Here is a 27051-nt window from a genome sequence, read left to right as displayed (position 1 = left end):
AGATGATTTCTCCGGTGAATAGAGGACATCCACACGAATGTGCGACTTTTCGAAATTGTCTTGATTGTGGATGACATACCAAGTATGATTACGTGATGTTCAATGGGTATTCAAACTAATATAAAGTCTAACAAAACACACTCGTAATTACAATACCCCGGTTCTTGATCACCTGATGACATTAATTCATTCCTTTCTTTCATGAACCATAACGACATCATCTGACTGTGGATAACCAAACGTTGCGCTCCGAGGTGTATTGGGGTCCATGACAGACCCTGCGTTCGATTGCGTTATGTTTGACGATAAAGTACCTGACTTTGAAGACTGTCTGCCCTTGGCGATAGGTGTGAGTTCCTCGTTCTGCACCTCACGCTTCGATTTACTTGACCCCGTAAGTGATTCCCGGGTGTAATTGACAAGTTTGGGGAAGAACCTCCACGCAAGCTGTCGGGCGGCAGGCATGCAGGCAACGAAGATCCCCACGCAGAGCTCCACATAGGACCAAATAATACCCCAAAGGCACTCGGCTATGTATAAAAGTCAGCTTCGACATTTAATCATAGAACAATAGTGTCACGTACCAGTGATATTGAAGCTCGTAGCAAACACCAGAAGACTTTTGATCCGTACAATGCTGACTGAAGTGAGGCTTTTCTGTCGTCAGACTAGAGCATGCGAACAACGTTGAATCAACGAAAAGACTTACAAAACGCCTACACTAAACATCGCCATCACGCCGATTTTCTTCTTGAGCTCCATGTTAAGCTTATACAGTTGCGTGGCCGGTAAAATTAGCATCCACACGTCGAGCGCAATGTTAAACGCTACGTGCGTCAAGCCGATTGTGTTAAGATCTGCGCAGTGGCCATCTTGCTCGCCATCCCACCCGTTCCAATAGTGCTGGAATGGCTGGCACTGAACGAGGCTGAGCAAGATGTAGCCTCCCCCGAGAAGAAAGTTGAAAATCTGCGTGCACCAGAGAAGGGTCCTGAAGCCTTGAATGTTGAAGACTCGTATGTACAAGTATATTACCGATGCCTTTATGACTGCCAGTCCTGAGATGTAAAAGAGTTGGAGAACGAACAGGAGCTGGGGTTGACTTGTCAGATGAATTCTAGGGACTGTGTGGGATTCTTACTTTCAGAAACATTGTAATCTCATACGGCTGTAATGTCCAGATATCTCGTCCTAAACCATGTCGCATCACTATTCGAGGTTGTTAGTCAAATCATCTCAAAGCTAACCGGATGAACTTACTGGCGAAGATGATCGGCGGAAAAGGTATCAAAAACGCCTATATCCGTATCAGACCTGTATTCTTGAACGCGCTTGGAATGTTGGATTGGCATGCATACAAAAGCGATACATATTGCTGTATCTTCTGCGCCCCAGGGCGCAAGACGCATAAACCTAGCCGACAGTCTGATTGCCATGAAAACCACCGGTAGGATGAATAAAAAGATTGTCGTGTATCGCGCCGTACTCGTCCGATCAGTCAGGGGAAACCCGCAGGACGACCACGTCAAGTTTGTAACAGCTAGATCATTGCATCAGCATCAACAATCCAACACATGATCGAGCGTCAACTAGCAAATTCGACATGCTTACCCAATGCTTCCTTTATCGTGCACGCATCTTTTACGCAGTCGCCAACAAGCCTGTTGAAAGTCGGATCGACACAAAGACATGTTTGATTCGAGATAGTGCAAGGTGATTGGGGAAGAGCCGAAAGAGCGCAGGATATCTCGAGAGAGTGTTAGTATGGTCACACCAAGCCCGCGAGAAACTCGTGGAAAAGTCGTAGGATACTGCTTACAGCGCACTGAGGAGCGTCAGCAATGGAGGCGGCTGACGCCAGCCCTGTTAGCCCAGTCAAGAGCAAAGGGAGGAAAGAAGCCTTCATGGTGCAGCTCAAGGGTTTCCTTCTTGGTTCGCACCAGAGAACGCAGTGGTCTTTGATCGGGCACTCTGAAACCTCTATTGTCGGTATCCCACATTGCATGCGTGGCAGCGTGGGATTCTCGGTATTATACGAATCTACATAATCGACGGAAACAATGCTAGTGTCTACCATCTTTTCGATGATGCACACTGAATCCAGACCCAGAAGCCGGTCAACAAAAAACCACATCAGCGGCAAAGACGATCCCTCAAGATCGGCTCAAGTGGGAAAGGGCGGGCAAAGGGCTTGTGGGCGCTTCAGCTTTGGCGAGTAGGGGATGGCTGTCAACGCCAATGGGCGCGTTCTTGGCCTGGCGTGCATTGTTGTTGAAAGAAAACAGATCGTTTTCGTGTACGGCTATGGCTGCGTCGAGGACGATAATTGCGCCACAGGCGCAGCGTGGCGGGGAGGCCATGGCTGGCAATACCGTCAGCTCTTGGGGTAACAAAAACCGCTTTTTGCATATCAGTTCGACGGGCATCAATCCGTTCCCTGTGGCTATCGAGAGAGACAATGCTAACCTATTGAGGCTGGTCTTGGAAAGCGCAATCCACTGTGTTTATTACCGTGCAATGCCGTAAATGCTCCGTGGTCGCGGATAGCGAGACTGGATCGCCGGATTTGGATCTAGATTCGCCGAATCGCACATCGTATCTAATGCGATAAATTGGATCGCACGTGGGGTACATCCATGCCCAAATAGCGGGTTGAAACGAACTCGGAGCTACCCTCCGATATATGTTTGTTTGTTTCAACAGCCGGCCTGTTGTGCTTGCCGTGTTACCTCAGGCAAGATAAGATTTCTTCTCAGACTCAGCCACGTGTAGCGCGCGTCTGAGGTTTTGGAAGACGTCTTAATTGATTCATTCAACAGATCATCCGCTCGACGACGGCCTCAAGAATTTGAGTGTGTGCCCACCTTGCTTTACGTCAAACCCTCTACACCACCATCCGAAGGTTCAAGCATTAACCGTCAGAGGTTGAGACGAGACAAGGACACTCCCTGGATCTAATCAAGATTATCAATCAATCTGCATATATCCGTGCCCCAGATCAAACGTTCAATAGCTTATCCGTGAAATGAAATCAACAGGGATAAATTTTGAAGGTTCAAGTGTTGATTGAATCTAAGCCATAATACGTGATGAACTATAACCTCGATATCGACTAGAAAGGATACATTATCACAGTGGAAGAGAAACCTGATTTGAGTGGTAAACCTCGAAAAGGTAGGATTGTATTCATGTCATTATTGGGTATATTGCATTCATTAGATACCCTTTTCAACTATTGAAAACCTCTCAGGCTTCTTTCATACACATTTTGTTTTAGACCTGGGCAGGCTTCTTCTCGGCATGCTCAGACATTCCCTGGATACCCTCAGCAGCCTCCTGCTTCTCGTTGTAGACAACATCTCTCGCCTCGGCATCAGCGTTACCGTGGAGACCAATTCTGTACCAGGGAAGCTCGAAGAGGCGATCCATATCCTCGAGAGCACGGCCAGAAGTCTCAGGAACGAAGAACCAAACCCAGGCACCACCGATGAGGGTGATGGCGGCGAACGACCAGAAGGTACCCATGGGCGAGATTCCACCGACGGAGGTGGATGCCAGCATATTGGGGACGGCACGAGAGTTGCCGTACTGGTTGGCAAAGTGAAGAGTCATGGCCCATGAGGTGGCGAGGGCGCGGACACGGAGGGGGAACAGCTCAGCAGTGAGGAGGTACTGCATGGAGTTCCAGCCGAGAGCCCAACCGAAGCCAGAGACATAGATCATGGCGATGGCACCCTTGCTGACGCCGACCAGGTTGGAGGGGAGCTCAAAGGACTCGTCGACACCAAGCTTGGGCACGTGGGTGAGGAAGGAAGCAATGTAGACCATGGCAATGGCTTGCAGAGTGATACCCGTAAGCAGAGCGCGCTTGCGACCGATGACATCGACCAGGAACAGCGCACAGCCGATAGCAGCGACGAGCTTGACGACACCGAAGACGGCGGTAATGAGAAGGGACTCGTTCTGGCCCTCGATACCGAGGATCTTGAAGAGATCGGGAGCGTAGAGGGTAATGGAGCCGGCGCCGGACCACTGGGAGAGGAACTGGACCATGGTGGTGAGGTAGAGACGGTACAAGTTGCTGGGGACGAGGAAGAGCTCCTTGACCTTTCCGAACCAGGTGGTACCCTTGGTGGCCTCGAGCTCTTCCTGGTGAGAGTGCTGGATGGCGTAGATCTCACGGGTAACGTACTCATGGTCGACGGGGAGGTGACGGAGGTGAGCCATGGTTTCGGTGGCCTCCTCAATCTTACCCTGCTTGACGAGGAAGCGGGGCGACTCGAATTGGAAGAAGGTCAAGATGAAGATGATACCAGCGAACATGATGTGCAGGGAGGTGGGCACGAGCCAGCGGTTGTGGGTGGTGTCGCCGAGGTGAATCTGGCAGCCGTAGTTTGTGAAGTAGGCGAGCACGATACCCAGGTAGACGAAGCCGGTGAAGACGCAGGTGCAGAGACCACGGACGGAGGCCGGGGCAATCTCGGCAAGGTAGACGGGACCGACGACGGGTGTCTGGCCGACACCGAGACCGGCGATAAAACGACCAGCATAGACGGCGCCGAGGTGTCCGTTGTTGGCCATGAAGATGGCAATACCGATGATCCAGATGACGCAGAGTTGACGGGTAGCCCAGATACGGCCGATCTTATCGCAAATGACGAAGGCACTGTACGTGGTATCAGCGGTTAGAGAGAGTTCTGCGAAGAGACTTTGAAGAGGGAAAGTGTAGCCAAGCTTACAAGAGAGCACCAGCGACGGAACCGAGCTGAACCATAGCAGAAACGTTGGCCTTGATGTTGGTCTTCTCGGCAGCGCTGTATTGATCGTAGTGAATGAACTTTTGGAAATCCTTGGAACCGAAAGCGCCAGAGATGAGGCCCTCATCGACACCACGGGCCGCGCCCATGAGGCCGAAGGAGATGACAGCGAACCATAGCCGCCAGTTGAAGACGCCCTCGGGTTCACCGAGGTCGCCCAACTTGAAGATGTTGATGGGCTTTTTGACACCACCGCCTGCCATGTTGATGGTATTTGATTTGCTCGCACGGGATATTCAAGATGGACAAGAAAGGTGTGGGAGGAGGTGCGTGGGCTTTGGGGTATGAACACGACGGTTGAGGAACAAGAAACCTGAGGAAGAGAAAGGAGTGGTTCCTATTAATACTTAGATCTGAGGAGAGAAGGAGGAGTAGGGCACACGTAGATCCATACCTCCCTCGTTCTACATCACACTAGATCCCATCTTCGCGTGGACCAACCCGACCTATCTCCCCCGTCCCCGCCCCAGAGAGAGAGATGACAGCCAGTGGCCAATGCGACCCCATGGGAAAAGAAGGGTAGAGGATGTCGGGATGGATGGTCTCCGGCGACTGGCCAATCGCTCAACTTCCGTTCCACCATCGTGAAAAAATTACGAGGGGAAGGAATGAACGGATGGTGTCCTTGTTACGAAACTAAGCAAGGGTGGCTTGAGATGGGGGGTACCGGTATGGGGATGAACATGGAGATGCGTGGGGAGGAGACCTGGCGAGCAGCGGCGGTCGAACAAGGTCGTGAAGTGGGCGGCAGCTTGCCCAAATCCGGCCATGCCAACCGCGCGCCGGGGGCGGGTTTGGGGTAGGTTGGGGAAGACTAGGGAGACTAGGAAACATAGGAAGACTAGGAAGACCAGGAGGGGGGGGGAAGGCGGGAAGAAGGAAGATAGAAAGGCGACGAGGATATTGCCGGTCAGATCTCCGGTGGCCTTTGCAGCTCGTACTCACAAGAGCCGCTGCCTATCGTCCATCTTGACTGTGACATTCGTCCACCTTCGTAGTTTTTCTCGGGCACACCTGTAACTGTGTCACCGCATAGGACCTATCTAATTATCCACTTTGATAATGCAATGGCAGAGTACACGTTATCCTCTCGGATCTTCGGCATGCTGAAAAAGGAAGGAAAATGTGTTGATGAATTACTCATTGCTGGGACGAGATATCACAATCTGAATCACAGCGAAGAACCGCCGAGTCGAATTGATGTAAGTGAAAGTTGACGGAAAAGCAGGAAAAAAGGGGACCAAGAAAAAAGTGAATCAACGGAAAACACGCTGATACAAAACTCAAATTTCATAAGCGTTCACCTGCCCCTCAAAAAGCGAGGATAACCACTGTTTGACATCGGATGACTGGTTGATTTAGCTCAAGGATAACCGTGGCTATAGGCAGCACGGTCTTCATGCCGCCCTCATTCGCTTTCATATTTCGACATACGTTGGACTAGCGAGGCAGCCTATACTTGCCTCAACCGACGCGTTGGGATCAAGAGGCTCCCGCAACTTTCCGTAATGCAACACACCTACATGCCATTCCATGCAGTAAGTTTTCGTAAACTGCTCTATCATTAGCCAAAGCGTCAGACGGAGCTACGCCGCTCGTTCCATAGCGCACCGACGGCGCGCGCGAACGTTGATGGTGGTGGTCGGGACAAGAAATACGCCTCAAGTCTTGTTTGCGCCGGCAGGCTGCTGTCCCGCGTCGCTGGATTGGAACCAAGACTTTTCACCAAGGGCGATCAGCCAGCGCCAAGTGACGTGATGTCTCCCCCGGCTGGGCGTCTGGGCTCTGCCAAGAAGGAACCTGAAGAGCTGGCCAAGTCGGGCCTGGCGGCAGGGTTTACTGAGGTACCTTACCCAACGGCATCCAAAGTTGCGGTCCGGCTGACTGCTCGCGTGTTCTTGGCTCTTCTCACTGTGAGACAGACTGCAGTGATGCACTGCCTGACTACCTACCTAGGCTACGGATGAGTCTGTGTGTGCGTTGACTGCGTTGTTCTCTGTGTGTGCGCGCTATCGTGCTACCCCTGGCTGATATAGGAGTTGGCTCCGCATTCTCCGCGCTTTGGGGTTTGGAGAAGATGAGATGGTCCAGACGAGCAACCATTTCCCCGCAACACACCACTCTGGCACTGCAACCCTCCTCAAGGATTTCTAGAAACATTGGCTGCGATATGACTCGTCGACGGCCGATGCTCGTTAGTCTTGCTGACAAACGGATGAGCTCCAGGAGGAAGAGGGGACCAAGAAGATGGAGAACAAGACTGGAGTACGGTAACACGGTCTACGCAGAGGTAGCGAAGCCTACTGCGAAGAGGAGGGGGGGAAGATGGAATCCAAGACAAACCACTCGCAAAAGCCCCATCATCGGCCCATGATCCATGTCCAAAAGGCCGTTTGCGCGCGTGGAACCCAACAAAAACACGCAAGATTTCCCCCATCCCCATATCTCAAAGTGCTTGTTTCGTCGCTGGCTAAAGTGCTAACGCAAGCTGCCTTGCGTAAAGAACTGGATACCCGACAGGTTCGCACTCCGCAAGCTCGCAGCTCGCAGCTCGCCGCCGGCCGGTGGATCCCGAATGGACCGTTTCGGGCTTAAGTCGACGGGGCCATCAACTGCCGCTCGGCCATCTTCCGTGAGGGCGAAGACGGAGTGCGCCCGCGCCTCGAAGCCATTTTGGAATCGAGTCATCGCACCCCGGTCTGCTCCGGTTTATTGATACTTAGACGTGAAAAGATGCAGAGCGCCAGAGCCAGAGCCCGAACGGAGACAGGCTAATTCAGCCATTCAGCAGAAGAGCAGACATCAGCCTGCGACAAGGTCTGGCCCATCGGGGTTCGACCGACGATATTCGCCTCTCTCTTTCCTCTCACAGTGACTCTCGATCTCTTTCTCTTTCATCTCCCTCGGCTCGGTGCCCATTTTTTTCGTCTCCTCCCCTCATTTTAGCCAAATAAGATGGATCTCGTAGTGACTCTGACCCCGTAGAATAAGCTTACATGTCCGTACTTGGCCAACCAGAGGAACGATAATCTGCGCCGTGATACTTTGATACGCCTAGTGATTCGTGAGCTTTGGGGAAGATCCGGCGACAGCGCCAGGGTATCTCGGCCAGATTCCAAGTTTCCCAACCTCGTCCTAGGGCACGGTCTTGGTATCAACCCCAAGTCCCTTTGATGGATCATGGGCCTCCCTTCAACTCCAAAGACCCCACGGAGAAAGCTTCCTTCAATGGGGATGGTATGGGGAAAACTGGAGTTGGAATATCTAAGCGCTCAACTTACAGCTCGCGTGAGGTCTTGGCGCTTCCACACACACCAAAAGAGTAGCAGGCAATGTAGGACAGAGACGCACACCATGTTCTTAAATGGCACATTCTCAATAACAGGGTGCTTCTTGTCAACCTCGACGCGGACGGAGTCCACCCGTCAGGGTCGTCACATGGCGAAGGAAGCGGAGGAAGTCCAACAGGCAACTCCCAGCCACCCAGGATCAAGCATGCAACCTACAGGTTTGCGGGGATTTCACGTCTTGGTAAATTAGACCTCATACGATCGTCCCACGCGGCGGCATGCCAACAAGAACTTTTTTTCTCCCTGAATTACACTAAGTATATTGGTCAAATCCTTTACCTGAGAATTTCGATGTTGGTGAAGAACTGGAGATCCTTTGTTCAAACTCAGACCGGCTTCGGAGGGCAGAATAGAGAGCGAGTCCGACTGATCGACGGTTGCAACGCTACTAGCGGCACTTACCAACGGTCCCAGAAACCTGATTTGTATGCTCTCCCCGCGCAGTTCCTTTGTGACCGCTCCCATGGGCCATCGGCCATGTAACAGTCCATCCTTGGCACCGAAGTCTCGCCCTTTCTCCGCGTTGTGCCATTCCCCTGGGAAATCCGTACAAGATTACTCACCCACGGCCGACGAGACTCATCACTTTACTCATCTTCTGACCAACGACCTCCACATACCCTTGGTGCATGTCGCATAGTGGCTCTCCCCAAAGGCGACAACCCACTCAGCAGCAAAAGCGTCGTCAAAAATCCTCAGCAGCATCATCTGCTCCGGGTCCATGTCCACGCCGCAAACCTCGCACGGCGCGTTGACGGTTTCTTGGTCCTCGGCGGACAGCGTGACGATGTTCTCACACGAGCCGAAAAAGCACAAGCTCTGCCCGGGGGCCGATGAGCAGACTTCGCGGCGTACCACCGCGACGTGGGCGCCCTTGCATCCGTCACGCGGAGTATTCCCGCCTACGGCGCCGGTGCAGTTTGCGGAGGCAATCCACTGGATGCACATGACTGGTAGTGGTTATCTTTCTCTTATTTCCCTCGTCAGGGTTATAGCTGCTACTATGTGAGTGAGATCCGAACGTGACAATCAGTTCTTGTGTCGTATCCGAAATTTTGCTTGATGTATTGCAATTGAATTCTGGGTAGGCAGAGGATGTTTGCTGATACTAGCGAACTAAATACCTTTACCACTCGGTGACTCTCGCTAAACAGACTCTATGTTTGTGTGTCAAACAATAGCATTGTCTGTCATTTGAAGACCCAGCCCTTACCTCAATCGCCATATTATTTGTTCTATGAGCGAGTTTGATTCACAACCAATATCTTTAGTTTTTAGGTCGCAACACACACACATATCCCTGCACAATCAGATTTCAATGTATTTTCTCTTTGTTTGGTTACGTTCTGTTAAAACAGGACATTACATATCTTTGAGCATCCAGTGAAAGTCGACGTTCACAAAAGAACGCCAAGAAACCTTGGCAACCGTGGTTCCAAGCCACTTGGCATCGCCAAGATGGGCTCCAGCTAGAGCCTCAACTCCAATGACCCGCATCTGCACTTCTCATTCAAACGGTCTGATATTACGTTCCTTTTCCATCTAGAAAACAATGTGCCCCAGTGGGATGCTGCAGCGGACACATCCTCCCGCAACCTAATCGAGACATGACATGAACCATCACCCCCGGCCCGCTGCCGCCATCTCATCAACGAAGGTGCCGCATAGCCGGTCCAAAACGTGTCAATCCGTCGACCAACCCGCAGCACCGGAGTAATCCTCCTCCACCACAAAATTCTCCGCAACCTGTCAACATGCTCGCTTCCCCAGACCAGGCAAAGTGCCATGCCACGTTCCTCCTTCCTTCCCCATGGGCCATGACGGGGGTGAGGTAAATGAATCACCCCCTCCGAGTTGAGGAACATGAACCCCCGGTTCCAGAGAACGCACGCCACTTACACCCCTTTGATCCGTGAACTGCGTGCTCGTTTGAGTGTAGCTACCGCGCCGCCCCCAACGTTTCCCCAACGCGACCCTTTACCCCGTGCCGAGTTGCGTTCCCCCAAATTCCAGAAGAACTTCCCTTGCCCTTACCGTCCTCTCGTCGTCGTACCCCGCAAAGACCACCAGCTTCTCCACCGCCAACTTTGCATACTTCTTACTTAACTCCATCTCCCCCATGTTACGGTACACCCCAGCAACTATGCCATAGAACTCGCCCGCCTGCGCCGTCAACTCTTCTTTCACCAGGATATCTTCAAGCTCGTCGATCAGCTCCGCCACCAGAGACGGCGAGCCTGCGAAGACTGGGTCCTCGAGCTCCGAGAAGATCTCCGACAGCCGTCTGCGGTAAGCATCTGAGATGGCCAGCACTTCGGGAGAGGAACTACAGAGCACGCAGGTGCAGTTGAAACCCCACTCTTGAAGAGCCTTTTGCCGGTCTCGGTACAGCATGTTTAGCATCGAGTCTGTACGTTCCTGGTATTAGTCCTGTTCAAATGGCTGTGCGGGACGGGTTCAGGGTTCTTACAACTGATGCTTAGTTCCTCGCCCGGCAAGATGTCTTTGTACGCCACGATTTCTAGTTCCAATGTCCGGGGCGAGAAGCGGGTTATTGCACTAGCTTTTGGTAAGCACTCTATCTTTACCTATGTTGTCTCGAGAAGGTTGCAGGCGTACTTAGGCTTACAAGCATGATTGATTCTCTGATTGGTGTCAGAAAAGCTGGAACAAGATGCTAGAAGCTGATCACCTACCGCGACCTTTGGAAACAGTCCAAGGTGGGCAACGTTATTGAAACTTGCGCCAAATGTGTTTGTTCGGATGATATCTTCCAGAACATGGCCCCCGGTGCTCCTAGAAAGTTCAAACACTCTTTGCTGATCCTCTCTCGGCAGCCGAATGAAGCCCTCCTCTAACACCCACAGAGCCTGCATCCAGCTAATCGGCTCAGATACTTGCGCCAATTGCACAACGACAGGGTGTTCCCTCAAGATGACATCCCCCGCGCGGATGCGGATGTTTGCGACAGCTCCCAAACCTTTACCCGGTATCGTCTCAACATCGAAGGGAAGTGGGTCGGCAGAATCAGGTGAAGATTGAGTACTGGCCGATTGGGTGTCAAAATCCTCAACGAGACTGACATCACCGGCTGCAACCTCTGGGCTTGTGATTACGAGAAGACCTTTGTTCCCCCGAAAGTCTTCTTTGATGAAAGCGCAGTGTTGTAGTGTCTTGTTTGACTTTGGGCCGACACATACCGGCTCTTGCGTCCATGGGCGCCATTCCGTGACCTTGGCAGCCTTCCCTGAACTATACTTCAATGGGCATTGTTGTTCAAACTCGATATTGGTAAGTGGACTAGGGGTATCAACAACGTGGTTGAAAGGAGTTGACGAAACAATAGTCGTAACCAACAAAAGGCAACTCCAAGGCCAAACTATAAACGAAGACAAGCCCATCGTAATCGCAACAAAGAGATAACATATGGAATTCCTAGGAGAAAAGCTATCCTCGAAACGACATGACCTTATAGAAAAGTTTCCTTCAGCCAAGCAATGGGAGCCTCGCCACCACCATTATAGCCGACCAATCGAGATAGTTGCCGCTGCCACCCTCCTTAGCGAAACAAGTGTGGCATTTAGGCTCAACCCGCGATACTACGACCCCTTGCGATGATCTTTTTCTCGGCGCAGGATCTCGCTAGACTGAGATAGCTCCCGCTTCTCTGCATTTCTGTAAGGACCGGAGCGTCAAACGCCGCGATGCCAAGTTCTGCCAAGATGCTTGGTTTTTGGAGAAAGTCGTCGTGTGGCACGTTCTTTTAGCTGGGCTGGGCAAGACTTATGAGATGGAGGGGAACCCTGCAGCCATGGCGAAATTTGAAGAGCGTCTTGGAGTCAAGTGAGTCTTATTGGGTTCCTTGATGACGATGCCAAGACCAGGGAGAGGGGGATGATCTGTGGTGATCGGGGGACGAGTTTCGTCAAAAAGGACAGCTAAGATCACAACGAGGGTATATCTAGCCGGTAGTATTCAAGCTCATTTGCTTTGCTTTGAACGTAACATGCTTCAGCATAAGACGAGCAAAAAGATACGGTTGCTAGTTCAATCGCTGACGGGAATTGAGCCCGACGTGGCTGGTTACTGTTAGTGAAATGTTCGACGATATTCAGGATAGGCGTCTGGTGCTTACGGGTCGAACCCACAACCTTGAGATTAAGAGTCTCACGCTCTACCGATTGAGCTAGCCGGGCAATTGATGCGGTTGATGAAGATTTATCGGGTGGATTGAAACTGATGGATTCCAGGTTGTGCGTGAGGTGAGGGCACGATCCACATTCAACACCAAGGGCATCCATCGTGAACCCTCCGGACGACCCGGGCCTCGGCGGGTCGGGGTGTGGGCCCTCTTTCGGGATGGCGTTTCGACTTGCCCAGCCTGGAGCAGGGTAGGGGACGGCTTTACAATGTTCTAATTTAGGATAATAATCTTGTTTTTAGCTCTTGCCCCTGTGTCTTTCGTGCTTACAAGAGGATGAGATCACAGGTAGCTTATAGAATTAGGGAGCTCAAGACAGGTACTCGCTCATATGATGACACAGTTGTGGATATTGCAATCATTCAATCCACATAACGTATAACGTGGCGAATGAACAAACGAGATTAAGGCCTCATCCAAGTGGCATACAATTCCGACACGCAGCGTTTTGGTTTTAGTTGATTCTCTTCGCGATTCCTTGAGCTCTAGACTCTATCTTATCTATGGCAACGTGTAACCACCATCAATAACCAGATTTGCGCCTATTTTTATTAGCTGATATGACAAAATAGTGTCCCTTGGAATTGAGGAGAAATACCTGTCATGTAACTGCTCGCACCACTTGCCAAATACACGTAAGATCCTTTCAATTCAGCAGGCTCGCAGAGACGACCGCCCGGAATCATGGAGAACCACTTCTTCCTCCACTCCTCGGGATGCACCGAAAGCACTATCAAAGTCAGATTTTCATCACTCAATAGACTCATGGTATCGAGATTGAACTTACTATCCGTTGCAATAAAACCGGGCGATACGCAGTTCACTCTCGCAAAGTCGACCCACTCGACAGACAACGACTTGGCCAAGTGCACCACCGCCGCCTTACTAGCATTATACGCCGCCTGCTTCTGCGGGACGTTAACCAAGATGGCGGAAACTGAAGCCGTGAAGATTATGCTCCCTCGACCATCACTACCACCTTTCAACTGCCTCTCAAAGACCTTGGCAGCAGCTTGCGCAGTCCAAAAAGCCCCGTGAAAATTGACGTCCAGCATATCACGGAACTTGTCCTCTGGATATCCGATGGCAGGGATGTGGTCCGCGATTCCGGCATTGGCAACGACAACGTCGAGCTTGCCGCCTCCGACTTCCGTTGTCGCAGTCTCAATGACGGATTCAACTTCCACCCTGTTGCGGACGTTGCATTTGTACGCCTTTACAAGCACACCGTTGCCTGATGCAGATAGTTTGGCAGCCGTGGCATCGGCTTCTGTGGGGTCGGTGCTTGTGTATGTGATTGCGACCTTGGCACCGGCCTCAGCGAGTCCGCGGGCAACTTCCAGGCCGATACCTCGGGTTCCGCCGGTAACGATGGCTGTCTTTCCGGTCAGGTCAAAATGCGCGATGACGGGCGCTGTCGGGTTTGGGTGGCTTGGAAGAACCATCTTGGATATTCTGTTGCGTCTCAGGAACTAAGAGGCCGTTGGTGGGTGAGGACAAGGATAAGATTGCAATGTGAAGGCCTGGCTGTTGTTTGCTGGCCAGCTGAGAGCTACGTCCAGGAAATTTGTACCGATGAGAATACAATTACGATGGACCCTGAAACCCTTTACGTCCACCGGCGAATTAGGCCGACGGTCGACAGGCTTCCGGAGCGGGAGGGGCCATTTCGGTGCGGGGAAGATGCTGCACTCCGGGTGCCTGTCACCCCCGTCCGCCCATCTAAAGGCGGATAGTAGGGAATCGACTGAGGTTGGTAAATGACAACTGCCCAACTGTTTGCAAGAAGACGGAGTAGCGGATTCTATCCGTATCGCTTGAAGTAGTAAGGCGCATGAGAAATATTGTAAGATAGTATCCAGGACAGATTGGTGGCATTAGTGAGCAGTGGGATATGAGAATTGTTAACTAGCCACCATATGTGCACGTACATCACCGACCTAGGATTTGGGAGATTGTCCAAAAGTATAAGCAGTGACAGATACATGAATGTTTACTTCTTAAATCCTGAGTCATACCAATCTACCGAAGGCTGTGGAGCGTTTGACATGAATGTTCAATCCATATTTTCGTTGCTGACTCAATACAAGATCGCATCATTTGGGTACACCTTCTATGACTACTTTGAGAGTGTTCTCTTTGGCCTGCCTCACAACCTCGAACGCCTCAAGGGCCTCCTCGAATTTGTAGCGATGCGTGATCAACTTCCTTGGAAGAACCTTTCCACTGGCAACGAGATTCACAGCCTCGGGGTAACATCCTGTTTGATATCGGATCGACCCCTTGATGGTCAGAGCTCGGATACAAGCTGTCGTGATGGGAAATACGATATTCTAGTTTTATGTCAGTAAAGGGTGTTACAATGTTCGGTGGTCAAGTGTGCAAGAACGAACCTCTTTTCCCATGCCAGCTTGAACAAATGTCCCGCCTTTCTTCGCGGCGAACACACCAGCCTGGATACACTGCTCGGCACCCGTACACTCCAGAACGACATCGGCCCCTTCCTCAAGGCCATAATCTCGCACAATCTTCTCCCCAATAGCGCGAGCAGCGTCAACGGGGTCCTCCGGAGCGTCAGGCAGCTTCTTCGAGACGTACACATCATCGGCAGCAAACTCTCTCGCAAACTGAGCGCGAGACTCGGACACGTCAACGCCGATGACCTTTGTGGCCCCATACGCCTTGGCAACAGCCTGACACAAAACACCAATCGGTCCGCAGCCAAACACTAGAACCGTTTGGCCACCCTTCAGTTCCGCCACTTTGCAAATTTGGACGGCGACTGCAACTGGCTCTACTAAAGCACCGTCCTCGGAAGACATGTGCTCCGGAATCGGGTAAGTGTAATCACTGGCAACAATATAGTACTTCTGCAACGTGCCATCCCAGGGAGGCGTTGCCGCGAAGATTGTGTCTGCGCATAGGTTGTATGAACCTGAACGGCAGTAATCGCAGCTATGCAAATTGTTAGAAGCCGTTGCTTGCCTATGTTGATGGTTGGGGAGAAGCTCACTGCCGACACGGAACACCTGGCTCTATCGCTACACGGTCGCCAACTTTGACATTCTTGACCTTGCTTCCGACCTCGACAATTGTCCCTGAGCTTTCATGCCCCAGAACAATGGGCGACTCTAGGATGAAGTCACCGATCCGGCCTCGCTGCCAGTAGTGGACATCGCTCCCGCAGATGCCCGTCTGCTCGATGTGGACTCGGACGTCGTATTCATCGCGAAGTATTGGGACTTTGCGGTTCTCGAATGAGACGTTCTTGACAGAATGAAGCACGAAAGCAGGGTTCTGGGCAGGATGTCAGCGAGATCAAGGGAGCAGGGGCAGTTGATAGGGACATACAATTTCGCACATTCTGGATTGATTCCTTACAAGGGTTAGATACGTGAGACCGAGATGACCTTCAAGATCTGGAACTCTTCAATGATCTTTAGTGTTCAGTCTGGCAATCACCTTAATGTGGGTGGAGGTGAAGCATGGACTATGGCCGTGACGTCGAGGACGGGGTGGGACCGCCGTGCGGGGCCGGACAGTGAATCGAATTCGGGCGACAGTAGTCCGATGAGCATTGAGCGCCGGACTAGAGTCAAAAATTCCAGAAGCATTCTGCCTACTTCAGGGAATTCTTTTCACTGAAAGTCTAGATCAGTCTCTGGAGTCTACTAATAGAACACACTCTTCTTTAGGGTCGTTGTGTCCGGGGAGTCGACTTCCCCCTGACTTTGCAATATCTACAAACTGTCTTATTACCTACACAAGTATGGAGTCTACATATCATACCCTTGTTCAGCGTATCATCCTCAAATGGGCTGAGAAGAGGCGCACATCATCCGACACCTCCAATATACATCCCCGCCTCATTATCGCCCTCGCAGGGCCACCGGGGTCCGGAAAGACAACCATCGCCCAGACAGTCGTCTCCGCCATCAACGCCTCCCAGGAACCCCACCCAAAGTCTATTGTGCTATCTGCGGACGGCTTTCATTTACCTCTCGCAGCTCTCCGGGCGCTTCCTAATGCGGCGGAAGCAATTGCTCGCCGCGGGGCCCCTTGGACCTTTGATGGCCAGGCTGTCATCGACCTCGTCCGGCAGCTGCGGGCTTCAGCAGGACTGCGACCCGTACTTGCACCAACCTTTGACCACAAAGTAAAGGATCCCGTTTCCGATGGGTTCACTGTAGACGCAGATGTTCAGGTTTGCATTGTTGAGGGGAATTATTTGCTCGTGGATGACGAGCCCTGGAACCAGATCGCAGATTTGGTAGATGAACGGTGGCTCGTGAGAGTTGAACCTACACTGGCACGGAGACGAGTTGCCGCGCGGCATCTCGCAGCTGGTATTGAAGAAACAATGGAAAGAGCTCTCTTCCGGGCAGAGAGTAATGACATGGTCAATGGAGAATTCGTTGACAGGCACAGTGAGGGTAGATACGACGTATTGATCGATAGTATAGAAGAGTTACCCAATTGAGGAGCATCTAAGATCGACCTTTCGCGGATGACAATCCGGACTAGCCTACTAGAGCTGAGGGTGACAGAGATCCGGCTTTGGCTTCTACCCGGACCCGGGGGACCTTGGCGAAAGCGACATCAACTTTTCTGAGCCTGCAGAGTAACTACCTCTTGGAAACCAAAACGGACTGAATGAAAAGGTTGTGATTCAAACCAGGTATTTGAATGTCTCTCGTGAACAGCTCGGGCTGAAGAGTTCCTGTCGCCAAAGGTATCAGAACTTCTAGTCATCCTATCTTCTGACTAACCTCCTACTCTATCCCATCTGTCGGCTCGTTAGTCAAGCAACATGGCAACAAATGGTTCCACGAATGGGGCGAGAAAGTCTATCAGAGCCTCCAATCCGCCCATCGAGGATAGTGTCTTCAAACAGTTCCGCCTTGATGGAAGAACGGTCATAATCACTGGTGGAGCAGGCGGAATAGGATCAGAGATCGCCAGGGGCCTCGCTGAAGCCGGTGCCAACGTATTCTGAATCTCATCCCCAGTTCAGTACATATGTGGCTGACACAGATACCATCTACAGATCGCCATATGGTACAACAGCTCTAAAGCCGCCGTTACCATTGCCGCAACCATTGCGGAAGATTTTGGAGTCAAGACAAAGGCTTATCAAGTCAATGTCACTAACTACCCTGCCGTCGAGGCAGCAGTGGCAGAAGCGGTCAAAGACTTCGGTCGTCTGGATGTCATGATCGCCAACGCCGGAATCCCGTCCAAGGCCGGGGGCCTTGATGACAAGGTCGAGGACTGGGATCGTGTACGTGCAGTCGACTTTGACGGCGCGTACTACTGCATGAGGGCGGCTGGTCTCGTGTTCCGTGAGCAGAAGAGGGGCGTAGGCATCATCACTGCGTCCATGAGTGGTCACGCTGCAAACGTACCGCAAGAACAGAGCTGCTACAATGCCTGCAAGGCAGGAACCGTACGATTATACCATCTTCTTTGAAACACCTGATAAAGGCATTTTGGCTGATATTAAGGACTTGTAGATACACCTAGCGCGGTCTTTGGCTGTCGAGTGGGCCAAGTGGGGAGGACGCATCAATTCAGTGTCTCCTGGTTACATCGATACCGTCATCTCGGGTGATTGTCCGTTCGAGATGAAGGAGGAGTGGTTCAGCTTAACACCACTGCGCAGAGATGCTGATCCGAGGGAGTTGAAAGGCGTTTACCTGTACCTAGCGAGTGATGCTAGTTCCTACACAACTGGGGCTGACTTCATCGTGGATGGTGGGTACACGGCACGGTGATCTAGAATAGCTTGACACATCAAAATCTGTTCAATTCAAACTTCAAACGTGGCATCTATGAGAGGTTCCTGTCATTCACATCTTGAACTCTGAACGTATAAAGTCATGCAATGAGAAAATAATTCTGCTTGAATTACTTTTGAACTTTGTGGTAAGGTAGTATCCGCAACCTCACACCACAGTCAGTCTCAAAAATATAAACAGAGACTTATTGATCAAATACTAGATGATGGTAATGTATATTTACAGACCTTACAGGGAGTAATACCAACTCATATCTCAATCTGACTTTACTTCCCTCATATTCGCTTATCAGTAATTCTGAAATAAAGTGAATTAGGGAAAAAGCTGCAAGTAGAGACGGATGTCCTGATACCATCTCTTACATGGTTCGTTTTGGGCATCATAGGTTTGTGCTAAGTCAATAGCATAAGTGACTTTTTCACAGAGAAAAGATTGTCTTTTTGATCTTGGACTTGGTGACATTTTATCCATCTAGCTTTATCAGCCATAGTGTTCTCACACTCTTGACTTCGACATTAAATACTTTTCGGCGGCGCTTGGTTGACGCAGTATTTCAATTTCACAGCTAAACTAGATGTCACCTCGAGAGCATGGCGGCGTCGATACATCCGAGACTATCAGGCCGAAACCCGACCAACCGATCCTCGATATTTCCCGAAGCCTGCTATTCTTGAAGCTGCAAACATCTTGCAACCCGGCTCAACCTCGTCGTCGCGCCATGATCGAAAGATCCCGGCTGGCGGCCCCCATCCACCCTCGCCTAAATTCCCGACCTACGACGGCTGCGCGTTATTACCGGGCAAAGCTACCCGAACTTGGACTTGGCAACAATGCCACAACTCACCAATAGCGACTGTCACTCCTCGTCGACTAACTCCTTGACATCCCGCTAGTGAAGGGTGACAGTCGTCCGTCGTCCCCGCACTTTACCAACCGCACATCGGACTTCCTTACAATACCACGCAAAAGCATGACTCGCGTGACAGGACGTATGCAGATGCAGCACAGCTTGAGTGATGCTACCCCATGGGCGAATCCCCCCGTATTTTCAACGACCCATTTACCACGTTATGTGGGGTAAACGAGCATGCGGAGGATTGCCGGACGCGGTATTCCCAGGTTCCGGCTGCTTGGGAACTATCTTGTTTGCGTACGAAATGCTCCGCGACTAGTTGATCACCAGCCCCCATGGGCTTCCTTCGTCCAAGTGCATGTATAAAGCTCTTGCGGGTCCCGTTCGCGAACTATCATCAACTTATTGTAACCTTGCCTTATCTTGCCCATACATCGTCCGTCACATCTCCGTGTTAGTCAATGTTGCAAAAGCAACCTCGGAAATAAGCCACCATGAAGGACGAGCAGATTGTCGGCGCCGCCTTGGCTGGAGTTCTTCCCAAGACAGACAGATACTGGTTCCAACAGCCGCATTTGCTCAGGTTGAATCTGCTACTTCTGATTCCTCTACTGTCCTCTTCAGTTGCAGGTTACGATGGTGAGCGCAGAGATAATTCCCAATCCCTCCTCTCTGTGTAATCAACAGCTACTGATACCACATCTTTACGTTGCATGTAGGCTCCTTGATGAACGGCCTTCAATCCCTTCAACAATGGCGAGAATACTTTGGACATCCGGCCGGCGTAAGGCTGGGAGTTGTGAACGCAGCGCAATCTATTGGATCTGTTCTAGCCCTGCCTATTGTGGGATATCTGGCGGATCGCTTCGGCAGGAAGCCCGTTCTCCTGTCTGGGATCATTCTCATCATCATCGCCACGATAATCCAGTCCACCTCGATCAACCTACCGATGTTCATCATCTCGCGGCTAGTTGTCGGCTTCGGTGGCATGTTTGTCGTTCATCCGAGTCCCATGCTCATTGCTGAATTAGCTTGTAAGCACCCGGAACAAGATGAGATAAAAAACTTTTCACTGACGGACGACGAAAAGACCCGACACACCGTGGAAAATACACATCAGCTTATTGGACTATGTATTATCTTGGTACGTGAAGCCCCCAATTTTGGATGACTTCCGGAAACTGATCCAAAACTGGACAGGTGCGATCTTGGCTTCCTGGACAACTTTCGGCTGCCAAGATTACCAGAGTGAGTGGGCATGGCGGGTCCCCTCCATTCTTCAAGCCGGCTTCCCACTGGTGCAGCTATGCTTCTATGCCTGGGTTCCAGAGTCACCCAGATGGCTGGTAGCACGAGAAAGAACTACAGAAGCAGCTGCAATTCTCGCAAAGTATCATTCAGGGATTCATGCCCCATCTGAAGGCCATACTCCTCTTGTCCGTCGTGAAGTGGCCGAAATTGTCCAGACAATCCAGCAAGAAAAGTCTGCAGAGACGACGGGCTGGGTGGCGTTGGTATCCACGCCTGGCAATCGCAAGAGGACGCTAATTGCAGTTTGTGTGGGAGCGTTTGCCCAGTAAGTGCTTTCCTGTGGGTTCTTTGGAAGACTGAGTAATTTGCTGATGTGTTGTTCTTCAGATGGAATGGCATTGGCGTAGTCTCGTACTATCTCACACTTGTTCTCAACACCGTCGGTATCACGGACACCTTTACACAAACCTTGATCAACGGTCTTCTTCAGATCTTCAATTTCGCTGCCGCTTTAAGCGCTGCCTTCCTCGTCGACCGACTTGGCCGTCGAACTCTATTCCTTTGGTCAGGGGCAGGCATGCTGGTGAGCTACATTGTCTGGACAGCCTGCTCAGCTGTCAACACAGATACCGGGTCCAAATCCGCTGGAATTGTTGTCGTCGTCTGCCTTTTCACCTTTTACTTCCATTACGACATCGCTTACACCCCACTTTTAATGGGATATCCGACCGAGATTTTTCCCTACTCTCTGCGTTCCAAAGGCATCGCGGTTGAGCTATTCGCAATCTACGGGTCACTGATCATCGCGGCATTCGTAAATCCCATCGGTCTAGAGAACATTGGGTGGCGTTATTACATTGTCTTCTGTTGCTTTTTGGTAGTATTCTTTGTCGTTACGTGGGTATTGTTCCCGGAGACCAAGGGGTACAGCCTGGAAGAGATTGCGGTGATTTTCGACGGGCCCCAGGCTGTGGAAAACTTTGAGGATGCTCCAGAGTCGAAGGAAGAGAAAATACTTGCCAAAGGCGGAATTCACGATATCGTACATAAGGAGGAGGCATAGTCTAATTTCATCTTTCATGGATATGCGTCTTTGGGGCGCGGACAGCTCTAGGGAATGATCTAGCGAGAGATACCGCAACATTATGAGGTAAATTTAATTTCAAGAGTGAATAGTTCGATACTCATTGGATTAAGGCAAAGGGACATCTGCCAATTTGACTGGAGATACCATCCATCAGATAGATCTCAAAACTATACTACAATCACACCAGCGAGCTGTTATCAACTTTACTTGTTTGCTCCGGCCTCGGGGAGGGATTTGGTCCCCTCCACAATTGAGATCTACTTTAGTCCCTTGTGTCGACTGAGTGCAGACGAGACTCATAAACCACACGTTCCATGAACCAGTCCAAACGACAGTTCTCTCAGCCATTCTCAAGAGCCGACTAACACCGGACGGAGCTCGGCCGTGCAAGGATTGCATCCTCCCTGATCGCGATCAGATGGTGTTGTGGATCACCACAGCGCAAGCGTGCGGAGAAAAAAGGGCGGGGCTTCACTTGAGTTCGTTGCGGTTGGAGGCCAACCTCACCTCACCACATGTGTGCCAGACCAACACTTTATTGATTCTTCGCCTGTTCCTGCATGTCATGTCATGACGTCTTCAAATACGGACTACACTCGCCCTAAGTCTTCTCAGCCGGCCCCTGTTGCATTGTCAAGGACGGTTACCGCTCCCCGGCTCGAATCGCGATCTGAATGCAGAGACGGTTTTGATGCTTTACTAAGCACTCCAGAGAGCCCGTGGAGAGAGTCGTGACCAGCTTCAAACCTAAAGGAAGATGTCGTCCTCAGGTGCGACGGGTGACAATGAGCCGGCAATTCCTCAGCCGAGCAACCTTGACCCCCTCAGCATGGCCTTCCCGTCGGCTGATCAAGCATGCAAGGAGTGCCGGAGGCGGAAAGCCAAGTGCAACCGGGCGATTCCGACATGCAACTTGTGCGTAAAGTACCGCCGGCACTGCCTGTACGAGAAACACGCCCGCACCCCGTTGACAAGGAAGTATGTAGAACTAATTCGCTATCCCTAGTGCATAAACGTCGAGCGCAAATGGGCCTCTTACGCTGACATAACGCCCTTCTGCAGACACCTCACGGAAGTAGAAGAGAGGTTGGAGCGGGCCGAGGCAATCATAACACAGATGAGAGCGCTGATGCCGGCCCAGCTAAGATCGGGATCTAAGCTACCCAGTCCAAGAAACCTAGGAACACCGGCGCTGAGGAATGATGAAGAGGACTTTGACTTTTCAAAGCTTGACACCCCGGCGCCATTGGAGGCGGCCCCCCTTCCGGCTCCTCTCCCGGCCCCCTCGGCCCAAGGGCCCGACGCGCTCCCGCAATGCGAAGCTGTCCATCTTGAGCCGTCACAGCCATTCCAAGCATCATCACTACCCCAGAATCATGTCCCGTCCTCAGTCCTACCAACCTCAAACATGAGATACGAACCCCCACGGGCTTCGAGAACTGCTCAATATAAACCTCACAATGACACATCGCACAGAGACCTCAACCTCCTCGAGGCTCATCCCACGGACGACTTCGAATGGGACGAGCAAGAAACCCTAACAAACTACTCGGCGTCTCCCGAGGCCATCTTAGAAGCCGACTTGAACGGAGAAGTAATCGCAGATCCCATCGCAGACGGCATGGCCTCGCTCGCCGTCAGCGAAAGGGAATCAGGCTACCTCGGCGTCGCGTCCGGCGCAGCCCTTCTCCGTCTCCTGGAACCATCAACACCGAGACGAAGAACTCAATCCTCCTCCTCAAGACCTGGTATAGGCGCAGGGCCCCAGCAGCAGCAACATATCACCAACCACTTACAAAACCCACTCATCGCGCAGCAGCCAGATCCCAACAGACACATCACAGACGCAATGATAGACGCCTACTTCCGCCTCTACCACGTAAGCTACCCCATCATCCACGAAGCCACCTTCAGAGCGCAGTACGCCGGCGTCATCCCCCGCCCCAGCGGCGACTGCTGGCTCGTCCTGGCCTACACCGTCGCCGCCATCGGCGTCTACACCACGGCCGCGAACCTCGACAACCTCGACACCTCGCTCTTTGCGCAGGCCCGCTCGATCTTGTCCTTCAACTTCCTCGAGGTGGGCAACCTGACGCTCGTCCAGGCGCTCACCCTCATCTCCAACTACCAGCAGAAGCGGGACAAGCCCAACTCCGGGTACAACTACCTCGGCCTGGCCGTGCGCATGGCCATGGGGCTCGGTCTGCACAAGGAATTCCAGGGGTGGAATATCTCGCCTTTGAATATGGAGATTCGACGGCGGGTGTGGTGGTCGTTGTGTGTGTTCGATGTCGGGGCGACCATCACGTTCAGCAGGCCGTCCGTCTGGCCGTACGAAGGCGTCGAGGTCTCGTTGCCATTGAACGTCGACGACAAGGTCACTTTCCCTACTGGCTTGGATTTGTATGGGCTGTCACTAACCTCCCTCGTAGTCATTAACCGCCATCTCAAAATCATACCCCCCAGAAACAGACGGCATAACCCCCTACACAGCCGTCCGAACCCAAGCAAGCTTCCATATCGCCACAACACCAATTTACACAAGGGTAATCTCAAAGCCCCTTCCCTCCCCAGACGAGATGCTGCGACTAGACGAAGACCTACTTGATCCATGGCTGGCAAGCGTTCCGTCGTACTTCTCCTCCACCAGCCGCGTGCCGCCAAAATACGCTCTCGCCCACGCCGTCATGAACTGGCGGTACAGAAACCTCCGCATCATAATGTACCGCCCCTTCGTCATCCGTCGGGCCCTACAAGCCCGCGATAGACGATCAGATGACTCGCCAGATAACGTCCGCGCTTTCGAAAAGTGTCTGGCAGAGGCCAAGGCAACCATCACCAGCATCAGCGAGTTCTGGCAACGGAACGAGCACAACCGTCTCGGTGCCTGGTATGCCTTGTAAGTACCAACATCCGCACCAGTCTCCTTCTGGACTTCCTCAATTTACTCACTCTCCCCAACCTCTAGATACTTCCTGTTCCAAGCGGCCCTGATACCCTGCATCTGTCTCCGCAACGACCCAGCATCACCCAACGCCAGAGACTGGCAGGAACAAATCACGACCACAACACGGTGCATAGCCGCCCTCGCCCCCGTAAACTCCAGCTCATCTCGATGCTACCAAGTCATCATTGACCTCTGTGGCAGGTTTCTGGATAGCAATGAAATTGCGCTGCCCGTAGCCCCCTCCGCGACGGCTCGGGCAGATTCCACAACGTCTCCTAGCTATGAGGACAATGCAGCACAACCTTCGGCTCCTGAGCCCATAGATGAAAGCCCTCAGACCCAGATTAACAGCGTTCTCTCTATGATGTGGCCTAATGTGCCTCCCTTAGAAGCGGCTGACGTCGTCATGGGCGACGACGCGTGGATGGAGTTCCTTAAGGGAGGGACAAGTGGTGATGGTGATGGGATGTGGTTCGGGAGCTAGCTAGTCTAGCTACCTCTATCAAAAAGCGGACTTCAGCGGGAAGACTTGCAAGCAAACAATCTGATGCGAGGAGATTCCACTATTAATGTTGCGCTCTGTCTTCTACATGCCTTTACTCAGGAATCTTCCTTTCAAAGCTATGATTATCCTCAGTTCCTTCGTCGACATCAAGCCAGCTCTCATGACATGTCGTGAATCTCCTCCGAAAATCTTCCGCATCAGCAGATTGTGTCGTTCATATGACAGAGGACTTCTTTCCCTCGATATCGATGTTCTCGTCTGAGGTTGCATCCCTTGTAACAATTCTCATAGCCCACTGAACCTCATCCCAAGTTGTCTCCCTGATCGACAAGAGCGTTGCTGAGCGACCAATTGCAGCCTTCTTGTCTTCTAATACCTTGCAAAGACATCGACACAACTTGTTCTTTCCTTCGGGCCCTAATAATACCTTGCTCTGATCATCCACAGGCCCACCGCTCTTCCAGCCCCTGAATACGCCGCTGAGAAATGGCTGCCGATCGGTAAAAAGATCTCGCAGCTGCACATGTTGTACTCTGGCAACGTTCTCCCGGTTGGAGTAGACGACCCGCGCGAAAAGCTCAAAGATAACGTCCTGCTTCTCCCGGCTACATTTAGCTTGCGTATTGAGCTCTCCAACTCTGAAACAAGTGCGCATCATGATCGTCGAAGAGAGTCCAACGACCACGGAGCGGTCTCTCATTTTGTCGGGGAAAGGGGGTCTGACTAAGGGTGCCGGGCTCGAATGCTCTTTCAGTGATTCCTTGGTGCCTCTAATGCTCATTTCAGCCTCATGATCCGGAGAAGCGCCAGCCGCAGTTGCTGCGCATTTTGTCACAAGCTCCCAGTCGACATCATCATCAAGAAGATCAGGTTCAGTCAGACCAGTCTTTAAAGCTTCGATAGTGTTCATATCAGGCTCGGAGAACTGCAATTTGGAGTCGAAGCTTGAAGCTGATCTCGAATCGCAGTCCATCTTCCGTATGACGCTTGGCGGAGGGAAACCAGGAGGCTCGTCCCCAGTATCTTCTAGAAGCTGAATCATCTCTTCTTCGTCAAAGCCTTCGAGACCATAGTCATCTTCGACAGTTTCTTCACTCTTTGACGACGATTGGGCAAGGCGATCGACGTTGAGCTCAGGAAATGGCTTACCGGAATCTTCATCTACATTAGACAAGGTCTCAGATACGGCATCGTGGTATTCACCAGGTAGTTTCTCCATCGGGACAAAACCTTCGCCTCCAACGCTGTCCAGATCTACATAATCCATCCAAAAATCTGACAGATCGGGCTCTGCCACAAAAACATGCGTGGTTGTTTGCAACGACAAGATCGGCGGTGTCTCGGGTATCTCGACAATGTCATCATCTGGGCTTGTCGGGATCTGTGGAGACTGCGGGAGGTCTACGGGAGGGTACTGCTGCCTTGAAGTTGCGACAAGATTCGCTGGAAAGCCGGGCTCGAATGACATCTGAGGCAGGCCCTCATGATCGAAGATGTTCGGTCCCACGCAGGCATCGACAGCCAACCGCTTCAACGGAGAAGAAATTGCAAAAGATGAGCTCGGCGTCAGAGGTCGTTTTGGAACGTTGGTGGGCTCGAAAGCACTGGCGACATTTTGCATCGTGGACGTCGAGTCTGCGGTATGTGGTACTTCGAAGGTGTCAGTCTTTGCTAGGTAAGAAGACATGAGGAAATGCTACCAAACTACTTCTTCCGTGATTTACAAACGTCTTCAGCCTTGAGCTACGATGACATACAGAGAGCGGAAGTCTAGACAGTCGACGTTCTGGCGGCTCGATAGTAAGTGACAGTGCTATGAGGGAGAAGAGCACGATGAACGGGCAGAGGGGAAGGTTTCAAGTAGGCAATGGAAGTTCATGCAAATGTGTATTGCTTCTTGGACGGAAGGCGGGTTCCTTCCTTTCCGAGAGGTACCTAAGGCATTGAGTTCAGGCAGTGGCTGCGATGCAGGGCAGGAGCGAGTGCCGTTGACCAGGTGAAGGAGTTGGTGACAGGAAGGAGCAAGACCATCTGCGCCTCCCTTTTGTTATCTTTTCTTCTTTCCTCGAAACTAATGGAAGGTAGCAAGAGGAAAGAACTGAGTCGTGGTCAAATCTGCGTGCAGTTCCTGGGGCAATGTGTCCTTCCGGGAATAATCCAGAACCATGGCATTTGCAACTGAAAACACCACCATACATAGCCAGGCAGTGCTCCTTGTCACTTCACGATGCCTTCACTGTGC

At 51.7% G+C, this 27051-nt stretch overlaps 12 protein-coding genes across 12 annotated transcripts; 5 read left to right on the top strand and 7 right to left on the bottom strand.

Annotated features, from left to right (window-relative positions):
• Positions 1-186: 186 nt before the first annotated feature.
• Positions 187-1906, bottom strand: CPAR01_13100 (uncharacterized protein; the record flags this gene model as incomplete). The annotated part of the gene is made up of 6 exons (XM_060497354.1): positions 187-530; positions 585-652; positions 710-1092; positions 1142-1209; positions 1261-1297; positions 1820-1906. The coding sequence occupies 6 exons, from the start codon at positions 1904-1906 to the stop codon at positions 187-189; spliced, it is 987 nt and encodes a 328-aa protein (XP_060343747.1).
• Positions 1907-3273: 1367 nt separating this feature from the next.
• On the bottom strand, positions 3274-5020 carry CPAR01_13099 (uncharacterized protein; the record flags this gene model as incomplete). Its single annotated transcript, XM_060497353.1, has 2 exons — positions 3274-4666; positions 4740-5020. The coding sequence occupies 2 exons, from the start codon at positions 5018-5020 to the stop codon at positions 3274-3276; spliced, it is 1674 nt and encodes a 557-aa protein (XP_060343746.1).
• A 480-nt stretch (positions 5021-5500) lies between these two features.
• Positions 5501-6784, top strand: CPAR01_13098 (uncharacterized protein; the record flags this gene model as incomplete). Its single annotated transcript, XM_060497352.1, has 3 exons — positions 5501-5616; positions 5854-6019; positions 6386-6784. 3 exons carry the CDS (start codon positions 5501-5503, stop codon positions 6782-6784), a joined length of 681 nt encoding a protein of 226 aa, XP_060343745.1.
• Positions 6785-6894: 110 nt separating this feature from the next.
• CPAR01_13097 (uncharacterized protein) lies at positions 6895-7191 on the top strand (the record flags this gene model as incomplete). Its single annotated transcript, XM_060497351.1, has 1 exon — positions 6895-7191. The coding sequence occupies one exon, from the start codon at positions 6895-6897 to the stop codon at positions 7189-7191; it is 297 nt and encodes a 98-aa protein (XP_060343744.1).
• Positions 7192-8442: 1251 nt separating this feature from the next.
• On the bottom strand, positions 8443-9115 carry CPAR01_13096 (uncharacterized protein; the record flags this gene model as incomplete). The annotated part of the gene is made up of 3 exons (XM_060497350.1): positions 8443-8481; positions 8570-8703; positions 8788-9115. 3 exons carry the CDS (start codon positions 9113-9115, stop codon positions 8443-8445), a joined length of 501 nt encoding a protein of 166 aa, XP_060343743.1.
• A 1029-nt stretch (positions 9116-10144) lies between these two features.
• Positions 10145-11392, bottom strand: CPAR01_13095 (uncharacterized protein; the record flags this gene model as incomplete). Its single annotated transcript, XM_060497349.1, has 5 exons — positions 10145-10575; positions 10638-10726; positions 10787-10812; positions 10864-11312; positions 11368-11392. 5 exons carry the CDS (start codon positions 11390-11392, stop codon positions 10145-10147), a joined length of 1020 nt encoding a protein of 339 aa, XP_060343742.1.
• Positions 11393-12869: 1477 nt separating this feature from the next.
• CPAR01_13094 (alcohol dehydrogenase GroES-like domain-containing protein) lies at positions 12870-13813 on the bottom strand (the record flags this gene model as incomplete). The annotated part of the gene is made up of 3 exons (XM_060497348.1): positions 12870-12910; positions 12967-13098; positions 13156-13813. The coding sequence occupies 3 exons, from the start codon at positions 13811-13813 to the stop codon at positions 12870-12872; spliced, it is 831 nt and encodes a 276-aa protein (XP_060343741.1).
• A 651-nt stretch (positions 13814-14464) lies between these two features.
• Positions 14465-15731, bottom strand: CPAR01_13093 (D-xylulose reductase A; the record flags this gene model as incomplete). The annotated part of the gene is made up of 4 exons (XM_060497347.1): positions 14465-14701; positions 14762-15323; positions 15382-15665; positions 15720-15731. 4 exons carry the CDS (start codon positions 15729-15731, stop codon positions 14465-14467), a joined length of 1095 nt encoding a protein of 364 aa, XP_060343740.1.
• Positions 15732-16137: 406 nt separating this feature from the next.
• On the top strand, positions 16138-18142 carry CPAR01_13092 (short chain dehydrogenase; the record flags this gene model as incomplete). The annotated part of the gene is made up of 4 exons (XM_060497346.1): positions 16138-16638; positions 17170-17355; positions 17416-17814; positions 17882-18142. 4 exons carry the CDS (start codon positions 16138-16140, stop codon positions 18140-18142), a joined length of 1347 nt encoding a protein of 448 aa, XP_060343739.1.
• Positions 18143-19513: 1371 nt separating this feature from the next.
• Positions 19514-21333, top strand: CPAR01_13091 (uncharacterized protein; the record flags this gene model as incomplete). The annotated part of the gene is made up of 5 exons (XM_060497345.1): positions 19514-19658; positions 19739-20053; positions 20110-20163; positions 20220-20595; positions 20658-21333. The coding sequence occupies 5 exons, from the start codon at positions 19514-19516 to the stop codon at positions 21331-21333; spliced, it is 1566 nt and encodes a 521-aa protein (XP_060343738.1).
• Positions 21334-22114: 781 nt separating this feature from the next.
• On the top strand, positions 22115-24788 carry CPAR01_13090 (fungal specific transcription factor domain-containing protein; the record flags this gene model as incomplete). The annotated part of the gene is made up of 4 exons (XM_060497344.1): positions 22115-22335; positions 22420-23734; positions 23790-24256; positions 24326-24788. 4 exons carry the CDS (start codon positions 22115-22117, stop codon positions 24786-24788), a joined length of 2466 nt encoding a protein of 821 aa, XP_060343737.1.
• A 235-nt stretch (positions 24789-25023) lies between these two features.
• Positions 25024-26496, bottom strand: CPAR01_13089 (uncharacterized protein; the record flags this gene model as incomplete). Its single annotated transcript, XM_060497343.1, has 1 exon — positions 25024-26496. The coding sequence occupies one exon, from the start codon at positions 26494-26496 to the stop codon at positions 25024-25026; it is 1473 nt and encodes a 490-aa protein (XP_060343736.1).
• Positions 26497-27051: the final 555 nt, after the last annotated feature.

The sequence above is a fragment of the Colletotrichum paranaense genome, assembly GCF_030867605.1.
Source record: "Colletotrichum paranaense strain IMI 384185 chromosome Unknown Scaffold_12.1, whole genome shotgun sequence".
NCBI lineage: Eukaryota > Fungi > Ascomycota > Sordariomycetes > Glomerellales > Glomerellaceae > Colletotrichum > Colletotrichum paranaense.
This window is presented reverse-complemented; position numbering and strand designations above follow the sequence as displayed.